Source organism: Monodon monoceros, unplaced genomic scaffold, assembly GCF_005190385.1.
Source record: "Monodon monoceros isolate NGI ecotype Baffin Bay Population unplaced genomic scaffold, NGI_Narwhal_1 Super_Scaffold_18, whole genome shotgun sequence".
NCBI classification, from domain to species: Eukaryota; Metazoa; Chordata; class Mammalia; order Artiodactyla; family Monodontidae; genus Monodon; species Monodon monoceros.
Window position 1 is genome coordinate 171,550,533 of NW_021703774.1, and position 26,631 is coordinate 171,577,163.

At 40.3% G+C, this 26,631-nt stretch overlaps 1 protein-coding gene across 5 annotated transcripts in view; it reads right to left on the reverse strand.

The window, feature by feature from the left end:
- Positions 1-26,631, reverse strand: part of VPS13D (vacuolar protein sorting 13 homolog D) — a 246,829-nt gene that overhangs the window by 149,989 nt on the left and 70,209 nt on the right. For 4 of the 5 annotated variants that reach the window (XM_029230144.1, XM_029230145.1, XM_029230146.1 and 1 more), the window contains 12 exons: positions 24,480-24,651; positions 24,184-24,296; positions 22,133-22,345; positions 18,619-18,884; positions 17,331-17,464; positions 14,913-15,068; positions 13,532-13,742; positions 12,923-12,997; positions 10,163-10,369; positions 8,631-8,720; positions 5,960-6,100; positions 3,408-3,530 (listed from right to left, as the gene is read on the reverse strand). In XM_029230144.1, the coding sequence (XP_029085977.1) occupies positions 3,408-3,530; positions 5,960-6,100; positions 8,631-8,720; positions 10,163-10,369; positions 12,923-12,997; positions 13,532-13,742; positions 14,913-15,068; positions 17,331-17,464; positions 18,619-18,884; positions 22,133-22,345; positions 24,184-24,296; positions 24,480-24,651 (1,901 nt within the window). Of the gene's footprint in view, positions 1-954; positions 1,035-3,407; positions 3,531-5,959; positions 6,101-8,630; positions 8,721-10,162; positions 10,370-12,922; positions 12,998-13,531; positions 13,743-14,912; positions 15,069-17,330; positions 17,465-18,618; positions 18,885-22,132; positions 22,346-24,183; positions 24,297-24,479; positions 24,652-26,631 lie in introns of all 5 variants that reach the window. The other variant, XM_029230148.1, reaches the window with a different exon arrangement.

Below are 26,631 nucleotides of genomic sequence, written 5' to 3' on the forward strand. Positions count from 1 at the left end.
TCCTGTCCCCGTGCTAAAAAGGAATGATGCTTCGCTTAGCCTGAAAAGATGAAATAACAGATACAGAAAACCTGAGAAGTATAAATCCATGGATCCTGGGCCTCATGAGCCCTCCTCCCCACGAACACCCATCCTGGTAAAACCTTTCAGAAAGAAACCATAATACTACCCCCACACATTAATATCCTTGTTCTGAACTCCTTAGTAGAGGAAGCTCAAAAGGCCCTTTTTACAAAATAGACCATGACCCAGGATCTGGTGGTGTTAGCCAAGCATAAGCATAAATCATTCAAATTAAACTGCACTCCTTCAAACAAATGAAGAACTGAACATCTTGGGATTCTAATTCCTTGATGTTTATGATGTTTTCCTCTCGTATTTACTTACCAGTCAAGGAACCTTAAAGGATCAGAGATACAAACAAAGAACATTCTCTTTTCTACCTCCTAAGAACCTCAATTCATTTCTAAAGAAAAGATTTGTGTCTAAGCAATTATTTACCAGAAATTTTTTTCTTAGCTCTATTCCTGATCTTTATAGCTCCTATTCCACGAGCCCCTTGCATTACCATAAGAATAACATTCACTGAGTATTCTATAAATAAAGACTTGTAGCACTGCTTGATGGAGGATGGTTTTCTTCCATTCATTTGCTTTTCAGTGTGAGACATCACCTCTAACTGACACTGGATGCTTCTGCATCATTCACTGTGAAGTTGATTCCATTTCCACTAAGGGTTAAAGCAGATGGAAGAGACAGAATAAGAATCAGCACATCACTTCCTTCTGATATAAGATGCCACTTTGTCCATTAGTTGGAAATGATCTCTCCTGTTACTAAAGCAAAGTATTCACAACTGGGTATACCCCCATTCAGGTCCCATATTCACAGAAAATCGATGTACAAGGCAGTTCTTAAAACAGGAAAATAAAGCAAGCCCTCGCTTGGCTATACTGTACCTCTAGCATAGATCTGGTGCTCTAGGTTAGTCAGACTGGCTGTACTCCTAGTTCTAAGGTAGACAAGGGGGAGGCCTGGTAGACAGGAGAGACAACGTTAGAGCATAAGAATCAATATAGTGAAAAAGAAGACATCTCCAAAACATAAGCACAAATAGAGTACATTACAAAAATAGCAAGCATCATGCACTTACAGGCTCATTCCTTTAGTGACTACTAAGAGCTAAGGAGGTACTTGACAAGGTGAGCAAGACAGTTTTTATGCTGGCTTTTAATGTGGAGGCTGTGCTAACAGAGCATGCTCCTTTTTTTTCTCAATCGGGGAAAGAAAATGTACTCACAGTCACTTGAACAGAATGACAAGCCTTTTGAGGATTTTTAATTTAAAGCATGTATGTTCTCACATGGCATAGAAAAGTTACCAAGAGCAATCAGTACAGATTTTAGTGGGAGTCGCTCCATTCCAACTGGAAAAGGCAGTAGCAGTAGAATGCTAATCCCCCACGGGTCTCAAAAATTCAAGGGAAGGAATCAGTCTGTGTTCCAAGTTTCAACAATCTCTTCTGAGAAGTTATCTCATGGTATTATTTATATTATACATTAAACATGGAAGCTTTTAGAATTTTCTTTTTTGGTATTTCCACAAAATGTCCTTGAATACAAAACTAATGAACTAATAATTAAGGTGCCATACCATCCAGGTGTACTTGCAGAATCTCAGCCCTTCCTGAACAAAGCCAATAATTATGTCAAATATGAGGCCATTATTTTCTTTCCCCTGCTAAAGGAACAGTAAGAAATCAGCAGCTCCCTTAGGCTGAATTTCATATTAAGAACCTCTAAGTCAAGGGCTCATTTTGAAGCTGGCCTGAATAAAATACACAAATTTGGGGGGAATGTGACTAAATATTCTTAAATAAGAGCTGAAGGTTTGTGGTCAGTTCAACAAGATTCAAACCTCCTGACTTTCGAAACGAATGCCCAACAATTATTTTAGTAGGCCTAGTGAGAGAATACAATCCCATCTGCTATTCTACCATCCAAGAATCCTTAATAAGTAAAGAGGTTTGGAAATTTAGATATGTTCGTGTATGCCTAATAAAAAAGATATATTACACCTTTATAAGCCTAAGTAACCATAAAGATGCGTAAGTAAATAAAAATCCGGATTTAATTTAGCAGGCGTTTAACATAGATAAGGTAGCTTATTAACTATAAAAAAAGAGGAGATGTTAAAATAAAGAGGGAGGGGAGCGGTGGGAGAGGGACAAAAGAAAACTCCTTCATCAGAATCCTGAAGATTCGGCCTTCCTAGTGTTTGCACTGAGTCTGGATTTAAGATCCCTCTGCATGAATAATGTTTTTAGAAACACATTCTCTAGGACACATTACAATGATTATTCAGAGTCTTCTGGGTAGACTACCTTACATTCTCTTGACACACAAATTGGGAAGGTTAGAGGAGGAGCCAGAATTGAAGCTGATGATATCTGAAAAGCCCTGGCTCCTAAGCAATGGCCTTGAGACTCAGAAGCAACAGCCTGGGAATACAGAGAGCAAGCAGAGCTGACGTGTCCTTGTCCCTCCTCCGAGAAGTACAAGGCAGATAGAAAGTCCATTTATACACCCTGAGGAGAGACGAACCAAATACTTCGTACACTAAGAAAATCCATCTTCCCATGACACGTTTGCAGACCAGATGGAACAGTTAAGTATTCATGAACTATGTGAAGTCCAGCCAAAACTCCCCAAAGAAACCACACTGAAAGAACTGGGACTGAGTTGAATTTGGATGACAATGGCTTGTGGAACAACTAAGGACCACGCAGTTGGCCATCACAATCTCCCCAGCTCTGAGGAAATCAGAGCTCCATGGCGAAGCATTAAATAAGGAAAGAAAACATCGTTAACAGAGAACACACTGACTCCTCTTTCTTCAAGAGGCTGGGTATTCAATTCTCTTCTCCTTTATAATACAGGGCCCCCCTTTAAACACTTGCTTCCACGTGGGAGCCGGCCCTCCCTCTCTTCAAGAATATATCCAACCTCTCTGTCTCTAGATTTAGAAAACTGAAAAGATGTTCTTAAAGATCCAGATCAAAAGTCCAATCAATTAAAATGTTCTGATGAGTAAAACACAAACTGACCAATGGCCACTCCTGATGCATCTCCAGGTGCCCCAGGTCACGTGCCACATGACCAGAACTTAGGAATTGCATACTGCAGATCCTTCCTCTCCCACAATGGTGAAACTAGAGCTCATATTAAGAGTTCAGCGTTTTGTGCCAGAAAAAATGTCCCTTCCAAAGACTAAAACAGAACTACAGAAGACAGAATTTCCTGTAGGTTTTTCCATAGAAAATGATGGTTCTATTTGAATTTCTCAATTAAACATGGCTCTGTAGGTCAAAGGTGATTTAGTCAAACATTTGTAGAGAAAAATCTTACTTTGTCCAAAGCATGGAGGATCCACTGAAGAGCCCATCCAGTCTTCCGAGGTGGTTGAATCTATTTCCTTGTCCTGTTTACAGTAATCTGCCATCCACGATTCCTTGGTACTTATATATTGGTCTAGAAAAAAGTCCCCAAAGATAATTAAGAACAGAAGTAGAAAGGATTGGGTGTTCAAGTCAGATGACTTCAATTCAGCAAAACAAGCTTTTATCGAATGTCTGACTAAATGCTAGGCACCACACTAGATTCTGAGAAAGCTGGTCCCCTGAAGAACCTCATACTCCACTGGAAGAAATTAACATTAACAAAACAATCATCATCACAAAACTATATCACAATGTGGAAGGAGCTAAAACACAGATACAAATAAAATGCTTCGGGAGCGCAGAACAGGGGAAGATTTACTCTGCTTTGGCAGAAGTGGAAGAATACACACCAAAGCACATGGCAATCTTCAGAGAGGTAAGGACCTTTGTTCGGGGTCTTGAAGAATAGGTAGGGTTACCAATAGGATTAGGGATACAGGGACATTCCAGACAGAGAGAACAGCATATGCAAAGACTTCAAGACATGAAAGTACATGGCACATTTAGGGAACACTGAATACTTTGGTGTGACTTGGTACAACATACTGGGGTACAGGGACATAGCAAAGAAGTCTAGAAAAGAGAACAACTTGCTTTGTGAAGAGCATGACATGCCATGCTAAGGGGCAGGGTTTGGAGACAGAAAGACCAGTAGGAGGCTATTTAAAAAACCACCAAACTCAGGAGGCTGAAATCCAGCTGACAACTGTCCAGGAGTGGTTTTACTTTTTTGAGAGGAGAATTATAACAGGAAGAGCAAAATAATTACACACCACACTTGGATAAAGACCTTTTATACTAATTAAAGCACTACACTTTTTATTTATTTTTTAAATTAATTTTTATTGGAGTATAGTTGCTTTACAATGTTGTGTTAGTTTCTTCTGTACAGCAAAGTGAATCCGCTATACGTATACACACATCTCCTCTTTTTGGGGATTTCCTTCCCACTCAGCCATAAAAAGGAATGAAATTGGGTCATTTATAGAGTACTACACTTTTTAAAACAAGAATGATTAGTTTCTGTTTTTCAGCTCCAATATTCAGCTACAGAAATGATATTTATTTAAACACTAAGAAGTCACAGCAATGTTTCTGGGTTTCAGCACAGTTTTAGGAATAAGGAATTAAAGGTTAAAAAAAGAACAGTTTTACCACTGACAAGAATGCTTTTTGGAAGATATTTTTAATTAGATACTCATCAGAAATATCAATAGAACTCTTGTGAGGTTAGCTCTCGTTTACTGTAGCTTTTCAAAGAAGAGTCCCAAACTTTATCTAAACTTCCAGATGAACAGATTATATAAGAAATAACATGGGGACCAAAATAATATGGAAGAATCATGAGATCAATTTACTATTACGTTGGTGAAATTAATGATATAACAGTGGTTTTAAAATCTGGGGATCAATAAACTTACAGTCCCATTTCACTATACATTCTCTCCATCCTAGTCGGACATGGAATAAGCCAATGAATATTCTATGAGCCTCAACCCTACACATACACTGAAGAAAGCTCACAGAGCCTCAACCCTACACATACACTGAAGAAAGCTCATAGATTTTCAATATAGTATGCCCTCCCTATCTGTGGGTTTTGCAGCGGATACAGAGGGCCAACTGCATTCATTGTACTAGGCCATTTTATTACAAGGGACTTGAGCATCCACAGATTTGGGAGGGGGGTGGGTGAGGGGTACGGGGTGTGGTACTGGAACCAATCCCTTTGAATACTGAGGCACAACTGTAGTATGTGTTATCTATCACTCAGAGATAACTACCGTGTTACAAAAAATCAGATCCTGTAGATCAGTAACTCAAAGAGTCGAGTGTAGTTTTCATAGTGTAAGTAGGCACTACCTGACTGTATGATAATGTTACTCTTCTTTTGATATAAAGACAAGTATAGAGACAAGATTCTGACACACGACATCGAATCCAGGAATGTACATTTCAGTGTTGTCAAACAAACTTTCAGAACACACACCATTAGCTTGGCAACCCTTTAACTCAGTGATTTTCAGAGTTAGGTCAACATGCTACTTGATGGGAAACAGCACAAGCAACCTACCCTGCTACAGACAATCAAAATTATACCTTTTAAGAATTATTCTGTGAATAGTCTGAGAGAAATGAATCTAAACTCACTTCTAGGACATTTAATAAGTCCCAGTGACCAAGCATCATGGGGAGAAAGTTCGTCATGGACATGAATGTTTCCCATGTAGTCTAAGCTCTTGCTTGATCACTGAGAGGATTAATATGGGATGCCACCTCCAGAGCTATGGGTTGAGAAGCATTATGAGGCCAGGTTAGGGTTTATCAGGAAAGCAGCCATGATGAGTAAACTGTCTGGTATGGGCCCAAGTATTTGCTAAACCAGGATTAACAGTCTTCCAGACAAGGGACTTAACGCACAGAAAGGTAACAATGTTCTAAAGACAGCTTTCCACTCACCAATTAGTACAGAGGTGATATTGATATCCAAACGGTGTTTGGCCTTGACTTCCAGCTTCAGCCGAGTAGGATGGAGACGACTAGCTGCCTGTTGTTGCCAGGATACAGAGCACGGCCAGGGCTCAATAAATGGCTCCCAGCCTAAAAGAACACAGGAAATAAGACATCTGCTCAGCAGATATCAAGAGTTTACAGGGGAACACCATTCACAAATGCTCAGCAAGGACATACTATAGCTAATAGCTTTCTATTTCCAACTTGATTTCGCAATGGAAACACCATCTTTAGCTGCAGGTCACCTTACAAATGTCTGTGCTGTCTCAAGGACATGAGTACAAGAGCACACATGCACCCCAACCATGGTCTCCCAGAGGTGGGAGGAAGGAAGGCAGGGGGTATGTGCCCTCTTCTATTTAAGAGCAGGCAGGACCTGTTTTTGATATATTCAAGTAGAAAAAAGTGTCTCAGACTCAGGTTGGAAAAAAAGCGTCAGCGGCTGAAGTAACTATTAAATTTGATTACCCTGCTTACATCAAGAACCCATTGGCTGAATAAATAGGTATACTTGAAATTCATTAACTTAAATTTTTCCCAATTTTTATTTTAAAACGTGTCATATGTACAAAAGTTATATATAAACAACATATATGTATGGTTTAAAGAATAAGATTACTGCAAACACTCACGTACTCACTATTGAGCTTAACAGAAAATTATATGTGCCTTTGAAGCCCCTGAGTACCACTCCCCACCAAACCTCTTCCACCCGACTCCAAGTAACCATTAGCTTGAATTTTTAATCATTTCCTTGCTCTTTATACTTTTACCACCTAGGTATACATTTCTTAAGAATACATAGTTTGTCCTGTTAGGGATCTTCACATAAACAGAATCCAACACTGTGTATTCTTTTTTTTTTCATTTATTTATTTATTTGGCTGCGTCGGGTCCTAGCTGCAGCACGCGGGATCTTTGTTGCGTTGCCCCACAGCATGTGGGATCTTAGTTCCCCGACTAGGGATCGAACCTGCATCCCCTGCATTGGAAGGGGGATTCTTAACCACTGGACCACCAGGGAAGTCCCTGTGTGTATTCTTTTGCAAGTTTCTATTTTTGCTCAATAGCATTCTTTGAGATTCACTCACACTGATGCCATGTAGCTGTGGTACATTATCTTCACCACTGAACTGTAATCCACTTATGACAGTACCACAGTTTATTTATCTATTCTACTGCTAGGAGACATTTCACTTGATTCCAGTTCTGCCGCTATTAGGAAGACCACTCTGGAAGCAGTCTTGTACTTGTTTCCTAGTACTCATAGACAGGAGATTCTCTAGGGTACAGGTCTAGAAGAAGTATATTGAAGGATTGCTGAGTATGCTTCTAAGTCATGTCAAACTGTTTTCCAAAGTGGTTGTCCCAATTTACAATTCTGACAGCAGGAAATAAGAGTTCTAGGGCTCATATCTTCACCATACTTAGTAGTGTCACACTTCCTTTTTGCCAGTCCATTGGGTGAGAAAAATGGTATCTCACTGTAGTTTCAAAGACAACTTTTCAAGGCCAGTTAATTTTTAACAGTTTTCTAAATACACTCCATCGGCCATAGATGAGGTGATTTACCAATACATATCCAATCTAACATGTAGCATAATGTCGGTACATTCATCTCCTCACACCATTTAGCACTAGTGACCTGAATGTGTTCATGCAACTTTAAAAGTAAGCAATATTTGCTCTGGGAAAGTAAATGATTCTCAAAAAAATAGCTACCATATGCCCTGTAAAACTTTCTCTTAACTACCAAGGCTTGGGCCATTATTCTAAAGTTAAACATTTTGAACAATTAGGAAATAAGAGTGTTGCCTTTAAGTGAATCCAGATCAGAGAGGGGAGAATGTTAACTAACACATAAAATCGAATGTGACACGTACTCTAGAACAATCAGCAACAGCACAACACACTGGAAGCTTAACTTTCCAGTGACATCAAGGGAGCAACCCCTCTTCGACACAACTTGGTTTACTCCACCCACACCTAGGAAGAAGTCTCTTAAGGCAAAGAACGTTGCAGCTCAAACTATTCAGCCCTGATACAGGATGGTTCCTGAATGTCCATCTGTATAGGCCCTTACCTTGGTCTTTCCAATGGAAGGAAGGAAACCTGAAAATGCCTTGTAGTATATCCAAGTTTATGTCTCTGGTAGAACAGCTTGCCCTGATCAACTGTGTCCTACTCTAGGGAGTAGGTACGACAGGTTATACATTGTCACTGACTCAGTACTCTTCTAATGAGACAAACAAGTCCAATAGGGAGTGAGGAGGCCTGAAGTTTAAAATGTTTATGGGCTTAAATCTCACTTGAAATTTAGCTACTATCAGGGCCAGACGAATGATCCTTCACAATTGAGCAATTTCATGTTCTGAAATAAGCCAAACTCCAGGATGAAAAGGAATTAACTACCAAAACTTCTTTTTAAAGAATTCAGTTGTGACTTATCAAATATATTCTTAGAAATATGAAAAATCTGTATCTTTCGTGCTTGTGCACTTATTTTTCACCTTTCCCTGTCCTATCCCACCCCTTTGCCTCATGTAGAATTTATGTAGAAATAGGCCCAGGCAAATGTCGAAGTGTATTTTTTAAATCCCATGATAATTATACTGACCTGACAGAGCACGGTTATAATAATCTCCAGAAAGGGTGAAGTGGGCATAGCCTTCAGGGCTAGTTCTTACATGCTGCAGAAAATTCAGACCTGCAATGAAAGCAAATCTTATTGCAGTGGCAAGGCGGGAACAACCAAAACTTTCTTTTGCTGACAAATCATATAAAAGAGACGTTAGAAAAACAAACACATAGATACAGACAACAGAGTAGTGGTTACCAGAGGGGAAGGGACAGGGGCAAGAGCAGGGGTGATCAACTGTACGGTGATGGACAGAAGCTAAATTTTTGGTAGTGAGCACACAGTAACGTGTACAGAAATGGAAATATAATACTGTACACGAGAAGCTCATATAACGTTATAAACTGATGTTACCTTAATAAAAATAAAACAGAGATGCTAGTTACAGCTACCACTGATGATCTTATAGGAGAACACACAGATGTATCAAAATTTGATATTTTGTTCATCATGGTTTTTTTTAATAAATTCTGATTTTTAAAAATACTCCATTAAAATATCATTCATCTTCATTACTGAGTTTTGTGGTACCCCTTTAAATGTTGTGAATGAGGTAAATGCCTCATTTGCCCCCCCACCAATACCAGCCCCAGCATCCAGGTGTATCTCAAGCCTGTGGGAACATTAAAAAACATTTCTACCTGAATATCTGAAAAGAAGGTAGAGTAATGAGAACAGTCATGCCTTCATAAATATTAGCTCAAAATTTCAAGATTACCGTAGAAAAATAAGAAATAATTATTTTCTGCAGAAAAGATACTCATGGAAACAGTCAAAATTCCAGTTGTTAGTTTCAATCAAGTGGCCCTTGTGGTGCCTAGAAGCACAGGCAAAAGGAAAATCTCTACAATGTGTAAAAGGTCAAATTAAATCCCCAGAACCAACTTTTCCTTGAAGGGAAACGAGGCTAGCAAGATCAAAACAAAAGAAAATTAAAAGTAAACACATCGGTGAGATTCTCCTTTACTCTCCTCAGAAGCCTCTTCCGACACAGCTTGCAAAGATGCGATTGAGGATAAAGCCCTCCTGCCCTGGTATCCACTCTGCTGAAGGACGGCTCTCAGGTGAATAGGGTTTCACCTCCTACCCGGCCTACAGAGGAGACTCTGGTGAGCCTCTGTGTTTTTTAATTTTCAAAAGACATACAGCTTGGAAACATTACTTTCTAAGCTTATCTTTTAAATTCCTTTAATAACAGTACTCCCTACAACCTTTAGATACACGAAAAGATAAACAAAATGGAGAGATCAGGAATTATTTAACTAGAGCTGTTAATAGAACAGAAATTTCATCAATGACAATTTCTATTATTCCCAAGCCATGGTCTGAAGGCCACATATGGCAAATAAATACACGTTTCTTTAAAATACAAATAATGGAAAACATATGTAAAACCATCATCTAAATTTCTCCCATTCTATTAAGTACGGGAGAGCATGAACAACGTGAAGAAAAGATGGTGGTTCACTGCACATCTTCTCAATGAACCTGAGGGTCGGGCGAGCACTCACGGGAGAAGGTGAGCTCAGCAAGAGGGACGTCGCAGTCCATGCAGTCGTCGATAAAGCAGATGCACACGCTCTCAGCTTTCATCTCCACGCCTGAGATCAACCGTGCCGGCGCAGCCACCTGGCCCTCTCGGCTGTTAGAGGCCAGGGAAAGAGACGTCAGGGGTTCAGCATTCTTGAACAACCAACTTGCTGCCTTTTTCAGTTGACCTGCAAAGAAATTAAAAGGTGATCAGTTCAATCCGTTCCCACAGCTACTCAAGCAAATCAGAGAGGAAACAGAAATACATTTGATAGGGACCTACTGGACGGCCCAAGAGAACCTTAATGCCAGACAGACATAACAAAGAAAAAACAACACAATAACAGGAATCCTGCTCTTCAGCAAACAGAACAAGGCCCTCTTTGCTGCACACCTCTGCTCAAGTTTACCGCACCTTTCGTGACCTGGCTCAAAATGTCTCCAGGAAGCCATCCTTCCTCTACTGTGACATCTGTTGAAGGAGACGAGAAAAGAGGAAAGGAGAGGATCCAACATTCCAGGTGCCACTTGGTACTATAATACTTAATCTTCCCTATGTAGTCTTGCATATCCTGCTGTGCTGCTTTGTTAAGTGTTCTCCAATGTCTTACGTTGTACATACTTTGTCTTCTCAACCATGTGTGTAATATAAAACTATTAATAACACCCCCTGAACACAATCAGACTGCTAAAGCTAAAAAAGAACAGAGGCCTGTGCATGTAACGGTGGTAAGTGGTTAAGGGCATGGGCTTTGGAGCAAGATGGCCTGGCTTCTGATCTTGGCACTTACCAGCTGTTGGATCTTGGACAAATTACTTGATCTCTCTATGCCCGACAGCACCCGCTTACAGGATGGACATGAGGAGGAAACAAATGAGTACGTGGGAGGTTCTCAGATCAGAGCCTGGCATATAACAAAGGCTCTATAAACATTAGTTGGTATTATCATCTTCATTATTGATGGAAATAAACCTTAGTTACTAAAGAAATAAAAATTGAAATCCAAAAGGCTCTTAGAAATTTTTCTAACGTGTTTGAATTGTTAAAGAAAGAGTAAAAGTAAGAAATGTAAACATTAAGGGGTATGAAGTTAATTAAACCAAGAAGCAATGATGACTAGGTAAAAACAAAACTAAGGAACACAAGATAACTAGGTCTACCTTCATTTTCTCCAGAGGAAAGAGACAGGTAATGCAAACAATTGTGATGAAACCATGTTAAGTGGTCAAAGTTTAACCTGGTACAATCCTTTTCAAAAAAGATTTGTCAATTCAAGCAAAGAGCCTGAAAAATATATCTATATTCTCTGATCCAGTTTTTACAATATGAAGTCTCACTACCAAAGAAACAGTTAAAAGATGTAGACAAAAGTTCATACACAAAAATATTTATTACAGAATTGTGTATGATAATGAAAGAATGAAAACAACTTAAGAATGGTTAAATCATAATGTATCCTCTGATCAATGTAAAAAAATCAATGTTTACAAATAATGTTAATGACATGGGAAGATGCTGCTATTAAGTATATATTTTAATAAAATTGTAATTATAATTCTATAAAATTGTTATTTGCAATACGATCTACCAACATGTATAATATTACGTGTGTATATATACACATACACACACACACACACACACACACGTGTGTTGGATACACGGGCATACCTCGTTTTATTGCACTTTGCTAATACTGTGCTTTTTACAAATTGAAGATTTGTGGCAACCCTGTGTCGAGCAGGTATACCGGCACCATTTTCCAACAGCATTACTTAATTAAGATATGTACATTTTTAAGACATAATGCTACTGCACACTCAACAGACTACAGTATAGTGTAAACGTAACTTTTATATGCACCGGGAAGCCAAAAAATTTGTAGCCAAATTGAAGCCAAAAAATTCGCTCTATTGCAATATTTTCTTTATTGCGGTGGTCTGGAACTGAACCCCCAATATCTCCAAGGTCTGCCTGTATACAGTACATAGAGAAATAAAAAGAGAGAATATACATGCAAGTATCAAGACTGGGAAAAAATACAGCTCTTGCTGTATCTCTGATTTGAAGAGAAAGGGGAACAAAGAGGGAGGTGGAGAGGTAGTGTGATGCAGTGGCAAGAACACGGGCACACCTGGCTTTAAACCCATCCCACCCCGCATTAACAGGTGGCCTGAGATGAGTTTATGTACCCTATCTGAGCCGGTTTCTCCAACTGGAGTGAGGGTAATGATGCCTGCCTCCAAGGGTATGAGGATTCAACAAGAAGCAGGACTAGGCCCAGAGGAGCTCAATAAATGGCCATGCCTACCAGCGTCACCGCCATTACCACTCCCACTAGCAACAGTGCTAACATCTACAGAGCACATGCTGTGTGTCAAGTACCTTCTCATGTCCTTTGCATAGAGTGACTTCTTTATTTCAAACCTCTGAGGGATGTCCTCTTATCCTCACTCTACAGATAAGGAAGCACGGGTACAGAGACATGAAACTTGCCCAAGTCACGAACAAGTAGCCAGCAGGTGGCAGAGTAAGGACCTGAAGTCAGGCAGTCAGCTCCAGAGCCCACAGGCATGTCCACTATAAAATCCTGTGTCTCATTATTACTGGCCCAAGGTTATCTTCAGCCCACAGAAAATCATGGAGGGTCTCCAAAACACACTCCAGCTCATGGAAAGATAAACATTATCAAACATTATCAAGATAAACAGCTGATAAAGGAAAGCCTTATTCAAATTACCTTGACACGCCAAGAGAGCTTTGCGGCAGTCATCCATGCCAAACCCCAGCTCCTGCAGTCTAGCCAGTTGTAACTCTAGGGGGGGGGAAATGGTATACATATTTTTGTAAGTAATTTAATGTAAATTAACCCACAGACTAATTGAAGCAAAAAAGAACCAAAAAAAACAAGAAAAGCAATTCAGAAACTGGGGACTCAAACACTGCACTGCTATAGGCAAAAGTAAGCTCCTAATTAGAATTTGTCAACTGTACCCTGAAATTTTTAAGTCTTTTCCCTATATTGGCTGTCTTTTAAATGCTTACAACTGAAACTTAGTATTATTATCCATATAACTTGGGAGGAAAACTTGAAGTTTAAAACTAAACCTTAGCATTATCCATATCTCTGGAAGAAACTGTAAAAGGAAAAATACTGTAGGCTAGAACAGTTGGTTTGGGCTGTTTATTTTTAAATTAAAAAAAATTAGACAGTCATACTTATGACCTACAATTATACTTAATGACACAATTATACCCTGAACAATTTAACTGTGCAAAAGAAAATCTGAAAAGTTAAAAAGAAGGGGAGTTTTGGGAAGACTGAGTGGGTTTTATGGTTAATACCTACCCAAGACAGGATCTAAGGTGTGTCTTGTCCCTTCTCTGATTTCCTCTCCCCTTCGAGATGCACCAGGAAGGTAACTGCTGAAGGAGTTAGCGTCCAAGGCCACTGTGTCTGGTACTGCAGCATTAGCTTGCTCTGGGATGGATTTTGCAATGGCAAGAAACAGCTGAACATCATTATAGGAGAGTCTGATATCCAGGGCCTGTAACTGAATCTAACAAAATTTAAAAGGTGGCAGTTTTTAAAGTTGCACTTGCTTTTGTGTCCACACCTCTTACAGGTATCACTCTAATTCAAGTTCTAGAAATCCAACAGACATTTCTCATTGTGAAGACAGGGGAGATCTTGAAATTAAGCATTAATAGCCATGAGGTAAAATGTCCCAGCTGTGAGGTCAAATGTCACAAAACTGTACCAAATACAAAATACTAAGCAAGGAAAATTACTAGAGCACTTAATACTTCAGTAGAATGATTTTCATACAAGCACATTAATCATCAAAGCAGAGGATCGGAGAATGGCTCTGGTGGAGACAGGATCACCTATTAGCAACACTCTGTTAATCCATTTTGCTTTGATCTATTTAATTTTTTAAAATCTCTGACCACCCAACAAAACTTATCTCTCCTTTATTCAAACAGAACTTTAAATGAGTCATGTTCCACATTAATATTTCTGAAAATCTGGTCCTCCTCAGACAACAGCAACTCAGCTACCACCGGTAAAAGCAGTACAGACACCAACACAAGACCACTTTAAAATGGGATGTCTGTTTGAAGTCTGGGTATAGTGCTTTATTACTTTTCATTATTTTTGAAGCCCGAAAATCAGAATGGCTTTTCTCTCTCTTTCAATCCTCCTACGGTTCAGATGAATTACTAATAATATTCCCCCTCTACCGAAGAAATATAACATCAGTCTTAAGCTGTCCCTGCCTGGCTTCACCTGCTCTGCTTCTCCTCCCCTCTCCTCCTCACTGCCCTATAGACTTCTTTCTTCTAGTGAGACCTCCCTCGGTCTCAGGTCTGCTGCGCCATTTCTGCCCCTGACTCTGCCGCTTCCTAATTTGGAATGCTCTCCTTCTCAGCCTATTTACATCCTACCCCTCTGATCAGACTCACTTTTAGCTTCACTCACAGTCAATATTCCTAACTCTGCTTTCTGTAAAGTTTTATAGAACTTCAAGATCACACCAGACAATTAAAAGGTCTTTTATCCTCCACAAGACTGAAAGATCTTCTAGGGCAGAGACACTGTCATATTTATTTTGTATTTGCTGAAATAACGAAAATGTTGTTGAGTTTGGCAGAGCTAAGTAAGCAGTTCAAGCAAAGGAAAGTGTTTGCGAGTGTCTCAGTGTGTTACATAGATTTGTCATCATTACCTCTAAGACAGGTGGGAAGTCTTCACTGTTGAATGCATCCATCAATCCTGAACTATTCTGATAAGAAGAATTCCCCACCAGCTCCACTTGAATTTGTACTGGATCAACAATTGAAAGAGCTGTGTCTTGCTCATTTCCTAGTCGGCATGAAAACACCTAGAGAGTGAAATGCAATATGGCAGGAATTAATGTCTGATTCAGGAAGAGTCTAACCATCAGGAGAAAAGGAGACCGTCTCAGAAGCACTCAGCCCTATAATATCAAAAGCCCAGAGCAACCACTGAAATGAACATTGTGAAGAGGGAGGCTGAGGCTCTCACCACTGCCAGGAGCGCAGTGGTTCACCCGTGGGAAAGGCAGTTTAGCAATATGTAACAAGAGGCTTAAAAACATCACACCCTTTGATCCAGTAATCCTACTTCTTACTAGGAACTAGCCCAAGGAAATAATGCAAAACATAGAAAAATTCGCTGAACCTTTAACAGTTAATCAAAAAATTAAGAGCAACCAAAGTTTTATCACATCTACTCGGAATATTTTGTGGCCATTTAAAGGGAACGGTTTAAAAGACCATATGAAACATAAGAAGACAGTTACAATACCGGTTATGTGAAAAAGCAGCCCAATCAAAATAATATTACGCCGTAACTATAAGGAAAGAAACACATCAAAATGTCAAGAGAGATTATGTAAGGTGGGATAGGTGATTTTTTTCCCCTCCCCTTCCCTAATTTTATGTAATACAGTTGTTACTTTCACAACTGAAAATAAATACATTAATTTTTGAACCTAGGTGAAAGGTACACAGGGGTTCATTATATTATTGTTTACTTTGTGCATGTTTGAAATGTTCTATAATTTAAAAAAAAAAACATATTTATGGGGAGAGAAAAGGGAGGGAGGACTCCCATCCTAGGACCAAATTATGTTGCACGCTCAAGAAGACAGAAGAAAGCATTGCTTTGGTCTCCCTTGCTCCCTCCCCGCTTTTTGGCATTTTCTAGTGCTACTGAAAAACATGCGCCACCAAGGTCCTCTGCTGTATTCGAGATTAACTCATTTTGCTTTCTTTATAAGTTCTCCCCCAATGATGTATTAGGGCGGTCTTAAAATTCAGATCCAATTGTGCTGCCTAAAGAACAAGATTGAAAGGAATTTCCAGGAATCTCAAATATTTTGCCATGTAGTTTTTCTAAGGCTTTGGAGCAGGAAAGTTTCATTTTCCTTTTTCCTTCAGGGGCTTCTGCTACACAAAACCCAATTGTACCTGACAGTTCACTAATTAATCACTAAACTTTTCCATTCAAAGCTGGTATTGTGGTGGCTTGGAGAGCAGATGAATCGCAATTTCATGACCAACTCACATCACATCACACCAGCGTGCAAATCCCTCTCCTCTCACACTGAGGTTTCTTTACATGAGAGAAACAAGTGGTAGAGAAATAAAATCTCTACAGGTTTTAGTCAGCTATTTCTGACCAGAAAAAATAAAAAGAAGTTCCATATGCTGCTGACAGTGAAAATAATTTTTGTTCGTTCAACCTCTGAAATACCACTGGAAAGAACTGGGTATGAAAAAGCTTAATCATAAATGGGAAGGAAATGATGAGTATCCCTAACCAAATAGTCTAATATTCTAACAAGAAGAATGTTAGTTGAGATCAGTGACTTAAGAACATTTGACAGAGATAATAATCTACCTCGTTTCTCCTTCTGTCTCCACACATCCTGGCTTGAAAAGAGGCAGAGCAGTTTCTGCTGGACATTGTATAATGTAATTTTCTGGCTACAAAAGCCATCCCAGTGCAAATCAGCCCCTTCATGAGATCAGATCAGAGCCACAAGCACCTCTATTAGAGACTCAGTCCTTTAGGTCAGGCCTGACTCTCTAGATGTGCCCTTTTATACATCAGATATTCCCATTTTATACATCAGATATTCCCAGAAGGATAACACAAAAAGTCCTTAACACTTTTATAGACAAGTTTCCATGACCATAAAGCCCTAGGTCTTTGGAGGGACAAAGCACTGAACGTGGGGGAAGGGGATACAGGAGCAACAAGGACCCCTTCCTCACCTTCACAGTTCGCTAGACCTGCAGAACTAGAGGACACGACAAGGAGCCCGGCGGGGTAATGGGGACTAGAAGAGTTTCCTCGAACTTTCTGAGGAAGGGAGGGCAAGAGAGAAAGAGGTAAAAGTCCCTCCACACATTCACAGCCTGACACTGGGCGACTGAATTCGCACACATTAGAATAACCTGGTAGATTTGAGGAGAAAATGAAGAGACGAGGACAAGGGCCCTCCAATCCCATTCATTATTTCCCTGAATGAAAGTTTAGGAGGTAAAATTCTCCTCCAGATGCTTTTCTCTTGAGCCAAACATTTAGTGTTTCAATCAACACACAGACTTCTTACCTCAATGCCAAACAAACTTCCTGAAAAGGGCCGATTGACAAACCGGGGCTTATAGGTGAGCACTGTGGTGCCTTTGAGAATGATGGCGTTGGTATCGAAGCAGGACACATCTTCAACGACCACAAACTCTGTGCCTGGAAAGGACGGCATTGTCAACTAAGCCAAAGCTGTGAAGTGGAAAGCAGCAGGCTGTCGCAAACCAGGCAGCACGTTTACTGGGCGGGCGCTGACACATCGGCCAGAAAGGTATGTTCTGCAGGATGCCTGCCGACACTCGCTTCACTCCCACCCGAACAAGTTCTCTGTATCTGGCCAGCCACAGCTGAGCTGACAGAGCACTGCACAGGCAGAAAAGACTGGGATGCAGTTTCTCTCTTTAGCATATAGTTCTAAGCTAGGTCTCCTGGGAGGCAGAACAGACATTCAGAAGCTCCCTCGCCAAATGACGACCTGTTTTAAAAATCCCAGGAAGTGGATTCAGATACTAATGTTGGTTAGGCAGCATAAAGCACTAGGTCATCTATGTAGCTGTTTAAGTTGTTTACAAAGAATGTGGACTAATTTAACGTAGACTTTTTTTAACTAGTAGATACAGTTTTCTATTCATCTGTACATGGAAATTTACTTTTCGTTTTCATCAAAAAACATGTATAAATTGAACTTTTGAAACTAAATCCACTTCAAGTGCAGTGTGCTCTCCAGCTTCTTCCAAACCACTGAGCAGTAGATCGGGTATATCACAGACAGAACAACAAATAGTACATCTTAGTACAGTACATCTTATGTACAGATGTACTGTCAGAGTCTATTAGTTAACAAAAACTGTAGTAAATCTGCTTGTAAAGGAAAATATTCTTTTTGTAAAGAAAGTGACAATCCCCTCACTTATTTATCTTCTACACTGAGATTTTCACATACCACCTTTGCTTAAACTCTGTAAGGTACAACTGCTGAGGCCCTAGAGATCAAACAGAAAATTGAAGCCAGATTTAACACTGGGAAAAAAGACCACTGCCCAGGTGGGTATTCAGGCCAGGCATACGCATTAGGGCAGCAGAGGAGAGGGACTAGATCCTGAAGCCTAGTGTGGGCCAGCTCAGTGTGGGCCAGGCAATCCCAGCTGAAAACGGAGGTCAGGAACTTTGACACCTGTTGGTCTGCAAAGGATGCAAATGTGTAAGAGTGCTCGTGCCAAAATGCAGAGGCAACAGAAAAGTCATCCTGTAAGACACATATGGAGCCTAATATCCAAACTAAGAATCAGTGACTCACAACTACATATACTTACCTGTTACATTGACCTTGACCTCCAGGTGCTTTTCAGTAGACACAGGACGGGAAGACCGCTTGGTAACTACTCCACTTTTCACGGTTTTGGGAATTACAGCAGATTCACTGCTAGAGTTACGGTGGCGCGAAGGAGTAACTTTAGTTTGCTTCTTAATATCACTGGGGGTGTGGAGAAAATCGTGCACTAACAGTAGCCAGTCAAATATGAGAAACACACGGAGATTGTTGAGAACTACTGTGAAACAGGAGGAATCCTTTGTAGACCTGCAAGAAGGAAGATCATAAAAATAAAATAGGAAAAGAGAAATATGATATTTCATTAACTTGCAAATATGTGACTCAATTGGGGCAGGTGGTACTCCAGCATTTTCTAAACTGAACTTTGAGTATCAATAAACTCTGAATCCGGGTTTAATAAAATATTCAGTGTATGTTTTCAGAAGTCAGTCAGATTCTTCAACAAAAAGGAATACGCTATAAGAAAGCAATAGAGTGCATGTCGTCCAGCAGTTCCCAACCGGGGTGATTCTGTCCCCTGGAGACATTTTTGCCACAACTGAAGGGGTTCCTACAGGCATCTAGGCATCTGGTGGGCAGAAGTCAGGGACGAGGCTAAACATCCCACAACGTTCAGGAGAGGCTCCACAACACGGAATGTTCTAACCCACAATGTCACCAGCGCTGAGGCTGAGAAATGCCGGTGTAGTAGGAAGAGCGCAGGCTTAAATCTTGTCACTTATAAGCTGTGTTATCTTGGGTAAGCCACCTACCTTCTCTGAGCCTGCTTCCCCACTTACAAAATGAGAAATAATAACACTGTAAGAGATAAAGCACCGGGCACATAACAGGTTTGAAAAATGTCAGTTCCCTTCCCTACAGGCTGTTTCTAGAAGATCAATGAGGCACTCTTTCTTTGATGTCTAGGATCACTTCTTTATAAACATCCAATTTACATACTAGTATGAAATGGTTTTTCTAGCTGGAACCGGCCTGAAAGCCCATATCTTTTAGCCAAAGAAGGTAGACAAATAAGATGACATTAACTGTGGGTGTAACCCCAAGTGCCCTAGAAGTAGAGATGCGGGAGAAGGGGAGAGAGTATTAGTTTTGTTGTCCTCATTACCCCAAATTCTATATTTGGGGTGAAATATAGAATTATAGTCCAAGGAGGACTCTCAGGCCTGGCCTCAAACCATGGTGCGGTCAGGGGCTTATCCAGGCCCTGTTAGTATATCAGCAGGCAGAGATGGGTAAGATAGAAGAAGGATGGGCTAGGGACACCCCTATAGAGTTTTCTGGGTTGAACTTTGTTCTATGAGCCCAAAATCACTTCTGGGGCTCTGCTTCGCATACCTGCTTCCCAGTCCTAAAAGGGGCTTCTATTCAGGAAAAGCTGATTTGGAGATATTTTTAAGGCTGGCTTCTCTAGGCTCTTATTTCTCCTAAACCTGGCTCACTGCCTCTAGAAAAAGGGCACAATGGTGCATGTCTCCTTCATACAGACACAGCATTTTTCACAGAAACACTTTACCCTTTTGTAATAGAGAAAAAATGTTGCCCTCAGTAAAATTTTTCCACCCCATTTTGAACACAGATCGTCAGAGCTATGAACTAACTGGAAAAGTCAAAGTGTGTCTGATCCCTTTTCTGGAAAATATTTCAAGCCTTTAAACACTGTGAAGTGATTTATATTTGACACACAGATTCCCAACAGAAGAGCAATTCTTCTTGAGACACAGAAGGCGTTCAAAAGTTCCAATCAAGAGAACATTTTAACCCTATCACTAACAATGGTATTTCTGTTAGCAAGAGCCAAGGTGTAGGACTTTATTACTAGCCTCCAAGAAATTATACACCTTCAGTATATAAATATATCAACATTTTAAGGCTCCTTCTACATTAAAAATATGATAAGTGGGACAACTAGATGATGTTTAGGAAGCCAGATCAACAGCAAAGCAAACCCAAAAGGAAACTGTTTCTGCAGATGCGCCAAAGAGCAATACATGCAAGCCCTCTGTTCAAATAAACATCATCTTCAAACAAAGGAACTGCAAATCACAGCCAGCTTATCATCTGACTACAGTCAGGCCAATCACTAAAATGTGGTAGGCCTGACAAGTGTTAGAAAAGACACGGGCTTTGAAATCAGAGGCCCAAGCCCAAGTCTGAGCTCTGACTACTTCACTCACTGGCTGTGTGATCTTAGAAGAGTTATTTAACCCCCTCCAAGCTTCTATATCGGTATCCGTAAAACAGGGAAGAAGTGACCCACTGGACAGACTTGTGAGAATTAAGTTAAAGGTGGGTAAAGTGCCTGGCCCATGGTGCAGCTCAGTAAGAGGCAACTAGCATTCTTATTACTGAACTTTTTTAAAGTTCATGCAAAAGTTTAAATATCTACTTTGCTAGACTTCCTAAAGGCATATGGAGATAGCGACCCCTCCCTAAAAAAAAAAACTCAACCCCGAGGAATTCACTGAACAGCACGCTGAAATGTCAGACATATTTAAACATACAAATATAAGAACAATCTTGATAATTTTTTTTTCCTTTTTTGCCTAACCAAGATGTTTTTCCCAGCCTTCTTACTTACTGGTTCATATTTACAATTTATCTGATAACATTAAGCACTAAGAGAGTGAAACCAACATCAGTTCCAAAGGTCTCCTTTTGAATCTCTATCGATCAGACCTAATTTTTCAGTTTTCCAGTATAAGCCCACCTACTCATAAAATCTTACAGTAGTGTGTCATCAAATAACACAAGCTACATCAGGAATCATCACAACAGCTCCCATCTGTGCCAAGTGGTATATGCCAGAATATCTTAAGCATTACCTCCACCCTATGCATAAGGTGGGTCAGGTGGGCACAGTTATTCGTTCCTATTTCATAGAAGATGAAAATGCAGCTGAAAGAGATGAAGGAACTTGTCCTTGGATGCATTACTAGAACGTGGTAGAGCAAGGTTTGAGCCCAGCTCTATACGATCCCCAAACATGGGCTCTTTCTACACACAACACTGCCTCCCATAATACCAAGAAGAAAAACATAATCTAGTTCAAAGAGGCTAAAGCTCTTTTTACATGGAGAAGTCAGTCATTAAGACTTGCATGAACAAATCAATAATGCAAGTCAAAACCACTTTCCCTTCTGCTATTTTTATAGACCAAAAGACTTTTATTTTCCTCTTACATAAGCACAATTTCTTCCTTCCCCAAGTCACTTTACATATTAAAACAGTCTACAGCTGCTTAATTTTAAGGATCTGGTTTAATTCTAAACAACTTTTTTTTAAGGCAACAGAGACATCTTTTGGCCAATAAATGAAACTGCATGGTTACAGGAATACTAATATACAGTGTGCTGCACTGATAAGCCATTATCTATTTATCTTCTCACTGATTCCTTGCTCCTTTGATGTTCGAAAGCCGACGTGGTCTTGGCCCAATGTCCACAGAAGGAAATGTCCTGATAAAGAAAGGCAAAGTCAGGGTCTGGATCCCCTACCTGAAATGCAGTTCGATCTGAATGGATCCTTGGGTAGTGCTGCTGTTCTTAGAGGGCTGAAAGATACAGGTGAATACGTTTGTCATGCCAGGACTGGTCTTCTGCCCAGCATAGCGGGTGTCAAAAGCCATCATGGAATGGGAAACCAAGTTAACGGACTTCGTTTGGTTGGAAAAGCTCTCATAGAGCAGTTTACATTTCTTGAAGTCAAATCTAAGGGAGAAAGCAGACAACATGTTGAATGCTTCCATTTTACAAAATTATGTACATTTAAGATAAAAGAACAAAATCATAAATATGCCTAAGTTCTATGAAGAATAACTTTCACTCTGAGATCTGTCACAGATTTTAACAGTGTCCACAAAATGGATCTAGTGTCACTTTGCCTTGTATCTCACTTTCCATTTCCAAGGAGATGCTCTTGTCCGTAGGAACTTCGTGAGGAATAACAATACCCCGTATTTATTATATACTTGGTTCACTAGCGTTCTCATTTCTCACCTAAGTTTAGTAACACTATGTATTTGTGATAATCCCCAAGGGATAATAAGGGTCCCTTTAGTCCTTCATCTGTCAACTCCTAGCCTGCGTGGAAGGTTCTCTCTCCAGAATCGGCTGAATTTTTACATAAGACCACTAAAGTTTACTGGGAACTGCCACAACAGATACTTTTCACACAGAGAAATAATGCAGCTGATGCATCAACAGAAAATGCATCTGGAACTGCCACTGTTTTAATAACAGAGAAAGCTGCAATGGGCAATCCATACAGAATTACTCCACATTGGAAAGAAAGCTAAGGGCATAACCAGTCATCAGAAAAGACTGCTGGCTCACACGATAATCAATCTGGGACCCCAGCTCCACCATACCATGTTCTGATCAGCTGAATTAGATACGGGCCTGAATGAATTTTTAAGGGAAATACAAAATAGAAGATAGAGTGCTTCCATGGAAAAATTACTAGACTTGAAGTCCTGTTTTCAAATACTGAACCACTTTTCCAGCCATATGACTGACCTTACACTAGTCAAAAACTCTATCTGGAAAACAGGAGTAATATCTGCTCAACTTTCCATGGCTGTCAAGAGATGAAAATGAAAAGATTATCAAGTGTGAAAATACAATGCACTCTTGAGGGTTTTATACCAGTAATCGCAAATTCCTGGCCTACACTAACCAAGAAAATGACATAAGTTAGTGAACTGCTGGGTAAGCACATGCCTTATCTAAAGGCTGCCCAAGTTGTTACTCAGTTTCCAGATGCTTCCAATTGAGAACACGGGCCCAGTACTGCCAAAGCTTCTAATTTTTCAAAAGCTGAAATCCAGACTTTTTATGTGCAATTCCCCAGTTTTCAAATGTTGGCCAGTTAGGCAGTCATCACTGCTGCTCCAGATAGCTCTGGGGCTCCCCCATGCAGACACACAGGAAAACTACTTCCTGACTCCTTTGCGCTCCTGTGGGACCACGTTCTAGCCCCACGGGGTTTACCAGGGATTCCACTGCCATTCAAGACCACTCCAGGGCTATTGTTTTTCTTGCTGGCACAGCAAGCTGCCGTCAGTCAGAGTAACTAGAGTGAGCAGAGCAGCCCAAGACCCATAACAGACATGAAACACGAGGAGAAAAAACATCGTCACTGTTCTAAGTCACTGGTATTTTGGAATGCCTTTACTACAGCCTAACCTCACCTATCTTGACTGATAGAGACTGATGAATTTAAACTTTTAAAAAGCACTGTGGGGCTTCCCTGGTGGCGCAGTGGTTGAGAGTCTACCTGCCGATGCAGGGGACACGGGTTCGTGCCCCGGTCTGGGAGGATCCCACATGCCATGGAGCAGCTGGGCCCATGAGCCATGGCCACTGAGCCTGCGCGTCTGGAGCCTGTGCTCCACAAGCACTGCGCAGACCAACAAAAAGCATCTTGCGGGCAGACCACATTTAGCTGTGAACCACCACTCTGCGACCTCTGTTCTACGTCAGAGGACAATGTGTGTGTTATTTGTATTACCATTACTAACAGTAAAACACTATAATTAAAGCCATACCTGGCTAAGGACCCAGCACCTTCTTTTCCTTTTGGATCTTTCAGCTCCAGACTTACATTTACCATATCAATGAGGAAGCACATGCACGTGTACACTTCTCCGCTCAGAACAGTCTGGAAGAGGAAAATGCTGATCAATTCATAGTCGATGCCAATCTAAAAATGGGGTCAATGTCATGAGGCCTAATTTACTCGTGGTTCCATCTTCTTTCCCCAGGTGACTTCAAGGAACAGATACCCAGGATGACCATCAGCTGAGACCACGAGAGTTACGGAGGAACCTAACATCACACTCACATGAATGCTTGGGTCCTGTAAATCATAAGGCCGCAGGAATTCCTCTATGGGCTCTCCAAGGTTGTTCTCCAATAAACCCCGGATCAGCCTGTATTTGTACAAATCCAGAGAGCAGTGGACTGAGGAGAGATTGCCATGGATAGATATATCTGGCACAGTATGACTTATTTCTCTATGGAAAAAGAAAAAAGGTCACTTTCACAAACAAATCACTAACTTAATGTTGACATAGCTCACACCCAAATATAAGTGCTAACATATACCCACCTACATTATCAACCAATTAATTTATAACTTCCAACGACAAAAATTTCATGTGGGTCCACATGAAGCAAGTTAGTATAACGCTGAGTGTCATGCGTCAGCTACAAAAGGCCACTTTTCTCCCAAAATATACATTTAGAAAGTCCCCAATCTAACATGAGTTAACTAAGTAATCTATTAATAAAGAAAAATCTCATGAGACTCAGAAATACCTTAAACATTATAGCTGGGAAAGCAATAAAAAAAAAAAAAAGATGGCAAAACAGAAGGGAAACACACTCACAGGTACAAAGAACAGAGGGGTGGGGGCTGGCGCAAACACAGGTGAAGGGGGTAAAGTGGTACAAACCTCCAGCTATAAAATAAACAAGTCATGGGGATATACGATATAGCAGGGGTCTCCAACCCCCCCGGGCCACAGACTGGTACCGGTCCACGGCCTGTTAGGAACCGGGCCACACAGCAGGAGGTGAGCGGTGGGTGAGCGAGTGAAGCTTCATCTGCATTTACAGCCGCTCCCCATCGCTCGCATGACCACCTGAGCTCCACCTCCTGTCACATCAGCTGCGACACTAGATTCTCACAGGAGCGTGAACCCTACTGTGAACTGTGCACACGAGGGATCTAGGTTGCGCACTCCTTGTGAGAATCTAAAATGGACAACCTGGAAGAAACGGACAAATTTTTAGAAAGGCATAACCTTCCAAGACTGAACCAGGAAGAAACAGAAAATATGAACAGACCAATCACAAGGAATGAAATTGAAACTGTGATTAAAAATCTTCCAACAAACCAAAGCCCAGGACCAGATGGCTTCACAGGCGAATTCTGTCAAACATTTAGAGAAGAAATAACACCCATCCTTCTCAAACTCTTCCAAAAAATTGCAGAGGAAGGAACACTCCCAAACTCATTCTATGAGGCCACCATCACCCTGATACCAAAACAAGACAAAGATACTACAAAAAAAGAAAATTACAGACCAATATCACTGATGAATATAGATGCAAAAATCCTCAACAAAATACTAGCAAAGAGAATCCAACAACACATTAAAAGGATCATATACCATGATCAAGTGGGATTTACCCCAGGGATGCAAGGATTCTTCAATATACGTAAATCAATAAATGTGATACACTATATTAACAAACTGAAGAAGAAAAACCATATGATCATCTCAATAGATGCAGAAAGAGCTTTTGACAAAATTCAACACCCGTTTATGATAAAAACTCTCCAGAAAGTGAGCACAGAGAGAACCTACCTCAACATAATAAAGGCCATATTTGACAAGCCCACAGCAAACATCATTCTCAATGGTGAAAAACTGGAAGCCTTTCCTCTAAGATCAGGAACAAGACAAGGATGTCTACTCTCGCCACTATTGTTCAACACAGTTTCAAAGAAGAAAAAGAAATCAGAAAAGAACAAGTAAAACTGTCACTGTTTGCAGATGACCTGATACTTTTACACAGAGAATCCTAAAGATGCCACCAGAAAACTACCAGAGCTAATCAATGAATTTGGTAAAGTTGCAGGATACAAAATTAATGCAGAAATCTCTTGCATTCCTATACACTAATGATGAAAAATCTGAAAGAGAAATTAAGGAAACACTCCCATTTACCACTGCAACAAAAAGAATAAAATACCTAGGAATAAACCAACCTAACGAGACAAAAGACCTGTATGCAGAAAACTGTAAGACACTGATGAATTAAAGATGATACAAACAGATGGAGAGATATACCATGTTCTTGGATTGGAAGAATCAATATTGTGAAAATGACTATACTACCCAAAGCAATCTACAGATTCAATGCAATCCCTATCAAATTACCAATGGCATTTTTTACAGATCTAGAACAAAAAATCTTAAAATTTG